This window comes from Panthera leo, chromosome A2, assembly GCF_018350215.1.
Source record: "Panthera leo isolate Ple1 chromosome A2, P.leo_Ple1_pat1.1, whole genome shotgun sequence".
NCBI lineage: Eukaryota > Metazoa > Chordata > Mammalia > Carnivora > Felidae > Panthera > Panthera leo.
The window spans coordinates 90,662,844-90,676,617 of NC_056680.1; the positions used below are offsets into that span (position 1 = coordinate 90,662,844).

At 36.6% G+C, this 13,774-nt stretch overlaps 1 protein-coding gene across 3 annotated transcripts in view; it reads right to left on the reverse strand.

Moving 5' to 3' along the window:
* The window catches only part of SLC25A40 (solute carrier family 25 member 40), a 52,803-nt gene that overhangs the window by 22,880 nt on the left and 16,149 nt on the right, over positions 1 to 13,774 (reverse strand). For 2 of the 3 annotated variants that reach the window (XR_006196687.1, XM_042916990.1), the window contains exons 4-5: positions 12,795 to 12,854; positions 10,884 to 10,990 (exon numbers count right to left, since the gene is read on the reverse strand). Coding sequence is in view for 2 of the 3 variants with exons in the window: in XM_042916990.1 (XP_042772924.1) it covers positions 10,884 to 10,990; positions 12,795 to 12,854 (167 nt within the window). In the remaining variant the exon portion in view is untranslated. Of the gene's footprint in view, positions 1 to 1,700; positions 1,792 to 10,883; positions 10,991 to 12,794; positions 12,855 to 13,774 lie in introns of all 3 variants that reach the window. The other variant, XM_042917004.1, reaches the window with a different exon arrangement.

Here is a 13,774-nt window from a genome sequence, read left to right on the forward strand (position 1 = left end):
TGCAGGGTGGCAAAGAGTGCACAAAGTTTGCATACAAAATCAGCCACAAAACTTGGCTCGCTAATAAATTATGCAATGCCTAGAGGAAGATAACAAAGTGCTGGCAACAGCAACAACAACAAAAAAAGCAGCAGCTAAAAGCTGCTGAGTGGAAGTTTCAGCTGCAACGCACCACAGGGGAACCTAAATATGGAGTCTGAATAGAGCCAAAGTTCAGTGCTAGAATTCTAGAACAAAACTGACTCTTTAGAAGAATATAAAAGAAATCCAGAGTCCTTACAACACATCATTCATAACTTCCACTATACAATCAAAATTGATTAGGGGTGCCTGGGTGGCTCAGTTGGTTAAGCGTCCAACTTTCAGCTCACGTCATGATCTCATGGTTCGTCAGTTCGAGCCCCGCTTCGGGCTCTGTGCTGACAGCTCGGAGCCTGGAGCCTACTCCGGATTCTGTGTCTCCCTCTCTCTGCCCTTCTCCTGCTCTCTCTCTCGCTCTCTCTCAAAAATAAACATTAAAAATTTTTAAAAAATTGATTAGATATAGAACAAAATATGCCCATACTTAAAGAAAAAGTAGTCAATAGAAATCAATACTGAAATTTCAAATAATATAGTTAGCAGACAAGAATTCTAAAGCAGCTATTATAAATATATTTAAAAAACTAAAAAGAGGATACATACATAATGAGTGAACAAATTTGGAATTTCAGCAAAGAAACAGTTACCATAAAAAACAGCCAAATGAAAATTCTAAACCTGAAATGAAAAATTCACTAAGTGGGCTTAATAGCAGAATGGAAGCAGCAAATAAAGAGTTGGTGAACTTGAAGGTAGATCTTCAATCTGAAGAAGGGGGAGAAAAAGAATGAGGAAAAATGAACAGAGGCTCAGGGACACTGGGCAAACATTAAGTGGTAGAATGGTTTTATATGGAATCAGACAGGAAAGGAGAGAAAACAGTCTTAGAAATAACCTGAACAAATGATGGCCAAAAACTTCCCCAAATAAGTGAAAGATATCAATTTACAGAGCCTAAAATCACAAGGATCCCAAGCAAAATAAACCCAGTGAAAACGAAAAAAGAAAAGAAAAATGATAAGGGGTGATACAAATGAAGGCTAACCTCTCATCGGACACATGGAAGGCCACAAGATAATGTAATGACACGTTAAACGTACTGAAAAACACATTATGCCAGAATTTTGTATGTTGCCAACAGGCTTCAAAAAAATGCTTGATAAAGACATTTCACTAGAACAAAAGCTGAGAGAAAAACTGCCAAAATACCTGCACTAAATAAAGAAATGTTGAGAAAAGTTCTTCAGGGAAGAGGGCCCCAATGCCAAATAGCAACTAAGATCTTCAAAGAAGTTAGGAAGTACAGGAGAAATGGTAAATATGCGGTTATATATGAAACATTTATTTTCCTTCTTTCTCCTTTTAACTACTTTAAAAGATACAAGACTCTTTAAATAAAAAATTCTAATAGTGAAACGTGGAATTTGTAACATGCAAAGATGAACTGTACACGAAGCTATAGCACAAATAAAGAGGAGAGTGAATGGTGTCAAGAACTGTGAAGGGGCTGGGACTGTACTCCACCTGCAAGTTGACAAATCAGCCAGCCACAGTATCATGAGAGCTGGTAGAAGATAAGAATCTCTGGGATAAGAGGTAAAGGACAGTTTATTACTCACAGGACCAGCAGCAGCCAGAGTATCAGCATTTCTGTGCCAGTTTCCTGAGCCCCAATTTCCACAAGGCAACATGAAGAAGGCTGGAAGACACCTGAACATATGGTGGCCTGCATTATAGGAGGGGAAATCTGACCATAGGGAACCCCAATCCTCTATAATAGGCAGTGAGGATATCTCTCCTTTGCCCTAGAGGGAAACACTGTATCATCCAAGCTTATTCATTATGTAAACATCCTTGAAAAGATGGTAAGGACAAAGGGCAGTCAGTACCTTGCTCAAAACTTATGCAAAAATGTGAAAGATTTTTGGAGCACTGTCTCCCTAGAAATGGGAATAGAGAAGTCAATGTAATATTAATTATAATTGAACTAATCCAAAAGAGAGCAAGGAGAAAAAAAACAAAAAGCAACAGAGGGAGCATATAGTTTTGGACTGACACTCAACCATGTTAGTAATTTTTGGGGCGCCTGGGTGACTCAGTTGGTTAAGCATTGAATGTTGCTCAGGTCACGATCTCACAGTTTGTAGGTTCAAGCCCCAAGTGGGGCTCTGTGCTGACAGCTCAGAGCCTGCAGCCTTCTTTGGATACTGTGTCTCCCTGTCTCTCTGCCCCTCCCCTGCTCATGCTCTCTTTCTCTCAAAATTAAACATTAAAAAAATAAATTAAAAAATAAATAAAGTACTAAATTATCCAATTAAAAATCAGAGATTGTAAGAGAGGGTAACAAAAGAACAAGGCCCAGCTATGTTGTCTTGGAGTAAAAGGATGGAAAAAGATATACTTTATAAATAATAATATGAGAAAACTGGAGTGGCTATATATCAGACAAAAATTTCAATATAATGAATACCAGTAGTGATAAAGACACTTCATTATGATGAAAATATATCAGAAAAACATATCAAAATCCATGTAACAAACCAACAGAACTAAAAGGGAAAACAGACGAACTGTCAATCATAATTGAAGATTTTTATATCCTCTTTCAGTGACTGACAGAGTAAAGAAAAAATTGAGTAATAATTTAGAAGATCTAAATGAAACATCAGCCATCCTGACCTAATAGTTTATAGGATACTATGCCCAACAATTGCAGAGTACAGATTTTAAAGTGTACATAAAGGGGTGCGTAGGTGGCTCAGTCAACTGAGTGTTTCGAATCTTGATTTCAGCTCAGTCATGATCCTACAGTCGTGGAATCAAGCCCCACTTAAGATTCTTTCTCTCTCTCTCTCCCTCTGGCCTTCTTTCCCACTTGTATGCTCTCTCTCTTTCTAAAATAAATAAATAGATAGAGATAGATAGATAGTAGATGGGTAAAGTGCATATAAAATATTCAACAAGACAGAGCATATGTAGGGCCATTAAGCAAGACTCAATAAATTTCAAAAATGTGAAAATTTACAGAGTATATTCCTCTAATCACACTGGAATTAAAAGTAGACATCAGGAATAACAGGATATCTAGAAAGTACCCAATTATTAAGAAATTAAAATACTACACTTCTAAACCCAGGGCAAAAAACGAAATTACAAGGGAAATCAGAAAATATTTCAACTGATAATAAAAACAGAACATCAAAATTGTGGAATACATCAGTGCTCGGAAGGATATAGTTGCCACTTCTGTCCTCACAACAAGAAAAAAGCTGAACTGAAAAATTAACAACTTGTTTTACATTTAGAAACGTAACCAGTTTTCAAATATACCCCAAACTTATATTCTCCTCAACAAAGCTGAGCGAGGGAAACTATTTTATCAGACCCTCATTTACTGCAGTTTTGCCAAAATCTGCAATCTGGCACAGTGGAAATACCCAATTCATGCTCCGTAAGAGTAAGACCTAGTCATAGGACTATAGAATGTTTCTCTTCCTACATACTTACCACCCCATCAACAGGGCTCCTGTGAAACAGAGGATCACAGCTGAAAGAACCACAAACCTAAGACCCTATTTGAGCAGTCTCTAGGAAAACTCAAAGATGATAGCGAACAAGACAAAAAAATAGGACACTAGAGGGAATTTTATTCTCTGAGAACACAGCTATAACAGGCAGTAAACATAGACTAGCTTCTAATCAGATAAACATATCACTTGACAATAAAGCTGTATTTACCTGTTTTTTTTTTTTTTTAACCCAATACAACATGCCTGGCTTTCAACAAAAAAATTACAAAGCACGCTGAACGGCAAACAACACAGCCTGAAGAGACAAAGCAAGCATCAGAACCAGACTCATATATGGCAGAGATTTCAGAATTATCAGACTGGGAATCTAAAAACATTAAAAAAAAATTAAAAATAACTAAGATGAATATGCCAAGCATTCTAATGGTAGTGTCAGAGGAGCAGAGGAAGAAAATGAGGAGGGGTTAGTGTTTTCCTGTCACCAGTGTAAGGCAAGCCAGAACTTCCTCTCTGCTGTCTTAGTCTGTTTGAGCTGCTATAACCAAGTACCTTATAAACGAAAGAAATTTATTTCTCACATTTCTGGGGGCTGGAAGTCCCAGACCAGGGTGCCAGCAAGGTCACAGGGTCCTCTTCCAGGTCTTTGATTTCTCATTGAATTCTCACACAGTGGAAGGACAAGGGAACTCTGGGGTCTCTTTTCTAAGGACATTAATTCCATACGTGTCTGCCCTCATGACATAATCACCTCTCAAAGGCTACACCTCCTAATACCATCACATCAGGTATCAGGATTTCAACATAGGAATTTTGGGGAGACACAAACATTCAGATCATATCACCTGTGTAAGAGTAAAGAAACTCTCCACACGGTGTGCCCATGGAGGCTAAGTGAGGAACCTTAACTTCCAGCTACACTCAGTACTAACAAGGTGACACCCCTCTTCCTCTAACATTGTCTAAAAAGCCAGCCACAATAGAATGTTTCAGTGAGATTCAGAGTCTCATAATGTAATACTTAAAATTTCTTGGTTTCAATAAAAAAAAAAATAATCACTTGTCATTCTAAGAAACAGGAAGATGTCAAACTGAATGAAAAGAGACAATAAACAGACGCCAACACTGAGAAAAGAAGAATATTAAAATTATCTGACATAGATTTTAAAGCAGTCAACAGAGAAATCACTGATCATTTACAAACACATCCAAAAAATCAGGAAGCCTCAGCAAATAAATATACACCCAAAAACCCTATAAAGACAGAATTCTAAAAAATGTTCAAGTAACACATTAGAAGGCAGGAAAAATAAAACAGCAACAGAAAACAAAGAGAAAGCAAAAAAGGAAATGGTAGGCTGTTAACAATGAGACAACAGAACCAAAATGGAATCCCGTATGCTCACCCCGATGTCAGCACAACCAGCATAGTACCTAACCTAACTGCAGTTTCAGCCTCTCCTAAGAACATGACCTTTAATCAGTCAGTGTGTAATTACCAGGTTAGCACTAGTGAGGTAATCTGCCAGACAGACTCCCACCTTCCCTCAGAGGAAGGTGACCTTGCCTGTAACAATCCACTCCTGGTTAGTAGAACTTCCTGGCCCCATCTTCTTCTGCCTATAAAAGTCTTCTGTTTGGTGTAGCTCCTCAGAGCTCCTTTCTACTTGCTAGATGCAACACTGCCCAAATCATGAATTGTTGAAATAAAGCCAATTAGATCTTCAAATTTAGTCAGTGAATTTTGCTTTTTAACAAAGATTAAGTTCTAATATATCTGTAATTCTATTAAATATCAGTAGTCTAAATACATCTGGTAAAAGATAAAAACTGACAGTAGTTCAAAAAACATGACTCAATTATATGCCATTATGGGGAGCAAAATTTGCCACCACAAAATGTGACTTTTTGACATGTAGATTATTTTAGGCTGAATATTTTCAAGAAACATAAGGTTCAGGAAGAAACTTTGACCTTCTTTCTGTCTAAAAGAGTTTAGAAAGAGGAAGTGCTCTAGGAAGGGAGCTTTCACCATAGATAACTACAGTATAATATAAAGTAGGTGTGGTAGAGAGAAATCTAGCAAATCTGTTAAAATTCCTGTGTCCCAATGTTTCTATGTGGTTCAGCACACATTATTTACCAAACATTTACTTTTTCATATTCCTGTGAATTGTCTTTATTCCTTTGAAGTCCCAGACCCCTCTCCCTTCTTAACTGTGGGTGGCATATAAACCTTAAATGCCTGCCTGGGGGCTGTATTATCTTACAGAGCACCTGTACATATGTAATTAAGTTTGATTTTCTCCTGTTAACCTGTCTCATTGTCAACACAGTAAAGATGTCATTTCTTCCCAAAGAGATATATAGCCTTAACACAATTTCTACAAAAATCTTAGTGACATATTTTATAGATATAAAAATATTTTTCTAAAATTTATATGAAGAGACCAAGGAACTTCAGGAATAGCTAAAACAACTTTGAACAAGAAAAATAAAAATAAAGTGGGAGAAATCAGTCTACCCAATTTCAGGGCTTATATAGTTATAGTAATTAAGACTGTGTGATCTCAATACCCAAAAAACAAATAATCCAGTGAAGAAATGGGTAAAAGACATGAATAGACACTTCCCCAAAGAAGACATCCAGATGGCCAACAGACACATGCAAAAATGCTCAACATCACTCATCATCAGGGAAATACAAATCAAAACCCCAAGGAGATACCACCTCACATCTGTGAGAATGGCTAACATTAACAACTCAGGCAACTACAGATGTTGGCGAGGATGAGGAGAAAGAGGATCTCTTTTGTACTGCCGGTGGGAATGCAAACTGGTGCAGCCACTCTGGAAAACAGTGTGGAGGTTCCTCAAAAAATTAAAAACAAAACTACCCTACGACCTAGCAAGTGCACTACTAAGCATTTATCCAAGGGATACAGGTATGCTGTTTCAAAGGGACACATGCACCCCAATGTTTATAGCAGCACTATCAACAACAGCCAAAGTATGGAAAGAGCCTAAATATCCATTGATGGATGAATGGATAAAGAAGATATGGTATATACAAAATATGGAGTATTACTTGGCAATCAGAAAGAATGAAATCTTGCCATTTACAACTACGTGGATGGAACCAGAGGGTATTATGCTAAGCAAAATTAGTCAGAAAAAGACAAATATCCTATGACTTAACTCATATGAGGACTTCAAGACACGGAACAGATGAACATAAGGGAAGGTAAGCAAAAATAATATAAAAACAGGGAGGGGGACAAAACATAAGAGACTCTTAAATAATGGAGAACAAACAGAGGGTTACCAGAGGAGTTGTGGGAGGGAGGGACAGGCTAAATGGATAAGGGGCATTACGGAATCTACTCCTAAAATCATTGTTACACTATATGATAACTAACTTGAATGTAAATTTAAAAACCAATAATATATTAAATAAAGAAAAAAAAAAGACTGTGTGGTACTGATATAGGTAATAGACAAAAAAATGAATGAGAGAGAGTAAAGAATTCAAAACTAGAGCCACAGAGTATGCCCAAATGATTCTTGATAAATGTGCAAAAGCACCTAATGGAGGAAAGACAGCCTTTTAACAAATCCAACTAGACACCCATAGGCAAAAAGAACAAAAGCAATGAAAAGGTCAACCTTGGGTTTATACTTTATGTAAGAATAATTCAAAATGGATCAAAGACTTACACATAAAACATAAAGCTATAAAACTTATTAAAGATAAAGCATTCTTAGATTTGACACCTAAAGCAAGAAAAAAAAATGATAAGTTGAACTACATCAAATTTAAGCTTTAACTCCATGAAAGACTGTTCAAGAGGATGAAAAGGTAAGTCTGAGAGTGGAAAAAATATGTGCAAATCCACATTCAAGAGAAGATTATTATCTAGATTTTATAAAGAGTTCTCAAAACTTAACAGTAAAAATACAAAGAGTTCAATTGGAAAATGGGCAGAAGACATGAGAAGCCATTTCCCTGAAGAGGATATACTAATAAACAATAAGCATATGAAAAGATGTTCAACATCATTAGCCACTAAGGAAATGCAAATTAAAACCACAATGAGATATCATTAGACATCTATCAAAACTGCTAAAAAGTGACAACATCAAAGGCTAGTGAGGATATGGAGAAATTAGAACAGTCACACACTGCCACTGGCAATGTAAAATGGTACCACTAGTCTAGAAAACAGATTGGCAGTTTCTTAAACTCTAAACATACAACTACCATGTGACCTAACAACTGCACTCCTAGGCATTTATCCCAGAAAAATGAAGACTTATGATGATATTAGGACTTATAAAATTAGAAATATACATTTTGGTCTTTGTCCATGGTTCCTGGCACAGTTCCTAAAATCAATATAATTTCCTAATTGATAAAGAGCAGTGGAGCATCTTTTGTTCTAATATTTGGCCTTTTTTCTTAGACCTAAAAAGCTCCAAAGAATAAAGGTGAAAAGGGTATCTTTTGTTATTCATAACTGTGGGGGATAAGCTTAGGAACCCCCCCGGGCTTACACCAATGGGTTAACAAGGCATAAAGAAATACAAGGCCATAGGATGTTCACACCCAAGCTTGGGTAAACAAGATTGGCACCCCAACAATAGGGAGGTGCAAAGGAACCCCAGGATAGAGAAGGGCACAAAGGTGCCCAATACAAAGATTTATGAGGTAAGCAAGATTAGGTGTTCAGGGCAGAAGTGCCCCCCAATTTAGTACTATAGCAAAATGCTGCTTTCACAGGAGGAAAGGACCAAGTTACGTAAACAGGTAAATTGAGCTATAGACTGCTGTGATGCAGGTGAAGCTGCCCAGAGCTGAGATGATTAACAAAAGAAAGGTGCCTTATTAACTCTGAGGTCAAGTGTCCTATCTGTCTCATCCCCTAGTCTAGCTAAGATAAACGGAGGTGGTGCTTCATGTCCACTGTAAACAATCTTCTGCCCAACTGCCTGGCGCCCAGATTTTGTTTTGTTTTAACCCAAACCCCTAACCCCGAATATCTTCAAGACCCCCTTTTCCTCATGTCCCCAAGTTAATGTTCACAGATTCAATGCTCCTTTGTACATGCCCATCATGTTTGCAAGCCTTCTGATCCTAATAAAAACGGGGCTAATAAAAACCCTGATTCAGGGCTCTTGTCTTTTCCCAGACATTAGCCATCTCTTGCTTTTCATCGTGCATCCTGCTCTTTTGCTGGCCAAAAGAGAGCTTTAGACTTAGAGTCTATGACATGTAACAAGTCTCTTTCAAACCCCATCAAGCTTATGCTAAGGAGGTGACTTATGAAAGGTCCCTCAGGACTGGGCACCTGGGTGGCTCAAGTCAGGTGAGTAGTCCTGTCTGACTCTTGATTTCAGCTCAGGTCATGATCCCAGGGTCAAGGATCAAGTCCCACTCCATACCGAGAATGGAGCCTGCTTAAAATTCTCTCTCTCCCTCTGCCCCTCTCCCTGCTAGTATACACATGCTCTCTCCCTCTCCCTGAAAAAAGAAAAAAATAAAAAATAAACATGAAAAGTCCCTAGATAAGCAGTGGATGGGGGGCTGGCTGCTGGGGTACCCAACCATGTGATTAAAGGGCTCAAACTTCTAGTCTCACTCCACTACCCTAACCCATACCCCAACTTCAGGGGCTCTGGGGAGGAAAAAGGGACAAAAGGTTACATTAATAACCAAAGGCCAATAATTTGATCAATCATGCCTATATAACAAAGCCTCCTTAAAAAATCCCTCAAGTATGGGGTTTAAAAACTTCCAACTTGGTGAGCACAGCACATGGAAGTTCAAGGAGGGTGACATACCTAGAGAATGAAGCTCCATACCCACCCCCCGAGTATTGCACTAATGTGTCTCTTCTACCAGGCTATTCCTGAGGTGTACCCTTTCATAAAAAGCTGGTCATCTAGTTAGTAAACTATTTTCTTGAGTTCTGTGAGCTATTTAGCAATTCACTGAATCTGAAAAGGGGGTTGCAGGAACCTTTGTTTACAGCCAGTTACTCAGAAACACAGGTGACAACCTGATCTATGATTGGCATCTGAAGTGGGAATAGTCCTATGGTGTCAGAATGGAGTTAAACTCTAGGATACCTAGCTGGTGTTCATTAATACTTGAAGAATTGTTTGGCCTAAGGGAAAAAACCCACATATCTGGTTGAGAAAATGCTGTAAATAGAGTGTTCACAGAAAAAAAAACAGTGAGTAGTTTTGTTTTGTTTTGTAATACTTTCACACAAAAACCCGGAAATGAATCTATGTAACAGCTTTATTTGAAACAGCCCCAAACTAGAAACAACCCAAAAAGCAAACTGTGGTACATCAATACCATGGAACTACTGAGCAATGAAAAAGAACAAACTATTGATAAATGCAACAACCTGAATGAATCTCCAGATAATAATGATAAATGAAAAGTGCTAATCCAAAAATGTTATATATGTTATTATTCCATCCACAGAACATTCTTGAAATGAGAAAATGATATAAATGAAGAACACATGGGGCACCTGGGTGGCTCAGTCAGTTGAGCATCCGACTTTGGCTCAGTTCATGATCTCACGGTTTGTGGGTTCAAGCCCCATGTCAGGCTCTGTGCTGACAGCTCAGAGCCTGGAGCCAGCTTCGGATTCTTTGTTTCCCTCTCTCTCTGCCCTTTTCCTGCTCACGTGCTCGCTCACGCTCTCTCTCTCTCTCTCAAAAATAAATAAACATTAACAAATTTTTTTTAAAAAAATGAAAAACACATTAGTGGCTGCCAGGTGTTAAGGAGCAGTTGAGAACACAAAAGAAATGGGTGTGGCTATAAAAGGGAAACAGGAAGGATCCTTGTGGTGATGGAATTGTTCTACACCTTAAATGCATCAATGCCAATATCCTGGATGTGATATGGTACCACTTTTGTATGATGTTACCACTTGGGGGGAAGTAGGAAAAAGGTATATGGGATCTGTCTGTATATTTTTCTTAAAATTGTTATTATCTATAATTATGTTAAAATTAAACAGTTCATTTTTTCTTTTCACACAAAAAAGTACAAACAGATGAAAAGAAAGTTAATAAGTTAATTAAAAGCAAAGCAGTACTTGCCTTTTCCTGCCTTACATCTACCTTTTAACTCTGGATAACTGTGCTAACTGTATCATGGACTTTTACTCTCTTACAATTAGAAAAATCTTTCATACATAAATCATAAAAATAGAAAACATATTGTGATTATAAATAACATAATCTCCTTACCAATGTACCCTGGAATCGTCCTGGCTTCTTATACCATGCTTTGTTGCCTTCCTCTTCACAAACACATAGATGATCCATAAGTCCATTACTATATACAAAACATTTTCCTAACAAAGAAGATCCCAACAGTCAAAACCTACTTCACACAACTATGCTATTTTAACAGATGAACAAATTCAAAGTACAATGAGTTGACTAGAAAATTACGAATTACCTTTGTTTTCACCTTTTAGGATGAAAAATACATACGCTGATTTGCTTATGACATAGCACTAGTCTCTAAACTCAAAGTAGTGAAAAGTAATAGAGTAAATTTTACATTTTCAGAATGTAGAAAGCAAATGCACACAGAAATAAATTCTTTTAGGGTATATGAGGGAATACAGGGGGAAATAAAGGAGGAAAACCTGTTTTGAAAAGAGAACATGGGTGTACATCCTATTTGACAAGAAGAAAACTGTGGTATACAAGGGAAATACAGGTAATAAAATTTTTTTTGGACTATACATAAGTGAAACAGACATATAAATAAATAAAAACATACACATAAATCTAATGTACACTTGAAAGTTGCTTAGAGAGTAGATTTTAAAAGTTCTCATCACAAGAAAATGTTAATTGTGTGAGGTGATAGAACACTGACTAAACTTACTGGGTTGATCATTTTGCAATACACACATACATTAATTCATTATGTGGCACACCTAAAACTAATACAATGTTATATGTCAATTATATCCCAATTAGAAAAATACACTATTTAAAAAAGGTTCTTCTCACCAATGTAAACTGTGCTATGCTTTGTCCCTCGCTCTCTATTTATACTGCTCAATCTTGACATTCATCAGTTCCCACCTAATTTACTACAACTTTCCCTAATAGCAACTCCTTCCAATTATTGGACTCACTCTAGCTGCCAAAATTACCTTTTCTGTTCAACCATGTATAATTCTGTGAGTTTCATAATATGTAAGTCTAAGTGTCTCCTTCTGCTTTTAAGGATTTCTTAAATGTGTAGGAAACTACCTTCCCTTTTACTCTCCTATAATCCATCTATACTTTCCTCCATCTGAAATATGCCTATTGTTCATTCCATCTCAGTACTGTGTTCATCAGAAGGGCATCTATGTCCAAGCCAACATTCTCATAGTCCAAGCAATCTGTTTTCTGCTACTTAAACATGTTTGAGGGGCACCTGAATAGCTCAGTTGGTTAAGCATCCGACTTCAGCTTGAGTCATGATCTTGTGGTTCATGGGTTTAGCCCTGCGTTGCGCTCTGTGCTAATAGCTCAGAGCTTGGAGCCTCCTTTGGATTTTGTGTGTTCCTCTCTTTTTCTGTCCCTCCCCACCATGTACTTTCTCTCTCTCTCTCAAAAATAAACATTAAAAAAAATTTTAACATGTTTAAAATATCATCTTATAAAATTGTGGAAGATTGATAAAGGAATTGCTATTTTTTTCCCATCTAATAGAAATACATGACTACTCTTTTCAAATTCACATAAACCATACTATCCTGATAAAATAATGATTTCTAAGCACTATATTCACGCACCAGTTGGATGACTGTTGGATGAATGTTCTAGGATGGGCAGAACTCTTAGACTAAGGAGGAAGCTAGAGTCTAAGATTCCTTACACTTTTAATTGTGCTCTTGTGAGACACATACTCAAATATTAAATCACCCGATACTTTAATCAGCTATATAAAAGAGTTATAAGTGTTTTATATATATTTGTTTTAGGGCTAGACTCCATCACGTACAACTAAGTACGTGCCAAAAAGCATTTCTGCATGAGGATAAAGAGCCATGAACTTTAAAAAATTAACAAAAAGTATTTTTCAAACAAAAATGAATAAAGTAACATTTAAAAACCTAACAAGATTTTCAGGATAACTAGTACACATACCTTTGGAGAATGGGTTCCTTTGCGCTTGCAGTCGAATTTTAACGACATCCAGAGGAGTCACTATGAAGAAACATAAATTTTAATTAATAATACCTGTAAATTATACAGATATTTGTCCAAATATGACAAAATGTAGCAAATCATACCACTCTTCATGACTATGTGAGTAAGATTATTTATCTCAAAGTGGTTTTAAATGTAACATTCTAATTTTTTGCCCTTGAATTCTGTTTAGAAGAGGATCAATGAGAAGACAATTACTTCTCTCATCACTAAACTATCATTTATAATATTTCTATAATAATTCCATTCCAAACCTAAAATACTAGTATTTTTAAGAAACTACATCATCTAAGGTAAAGAATAAAAGTTTTAGAAGTCTATATAAAAATTTGAGAATAACTCTATTACAAGTAATCAACAATATTAGTTTTTCTAACACATTAAATTTAGCTATATCAAATAAAAACTATAGATAATGAAAAAGTGAGTAAGCTAGCCATAAATCGTCTTTACTGTCACATTGTGTTACTCCATTTGGGAATAGCACAGTAAAGGAGAATTGTTTTCATTTGCATGCTATTTTATCCAAGTAGGAAAAAATGCCGAATAGTGGTTGTAAGAAACCTTTTCCTTATCTGAGAATGAGGAAGTCACATTAGATTATCTTTAAGGTCTTTACAACACTAACTGAGGTAAGATAGCACATCCAACAGTAATACATTTATATGTGTTCTAATCATCTGCTATCTTATCTAAATAAACTAGCCATCTATCACCTAACTATATTGTTTGTCTTTCTCTGGAAGAAATAGACTGTAAAAAACAGAAAATGTGGCCAAAGGAATTTAAGAAATTCACTGTTAATGCAAGCAAAAGAAAACGTAACTTGTATTTGTTGCTACCATAAGTTGCCCAAGTTCTAAATCATTCATTATACTAATATTTTATCCTATTTTCTTGTTTCCTTTTAAAAAAGG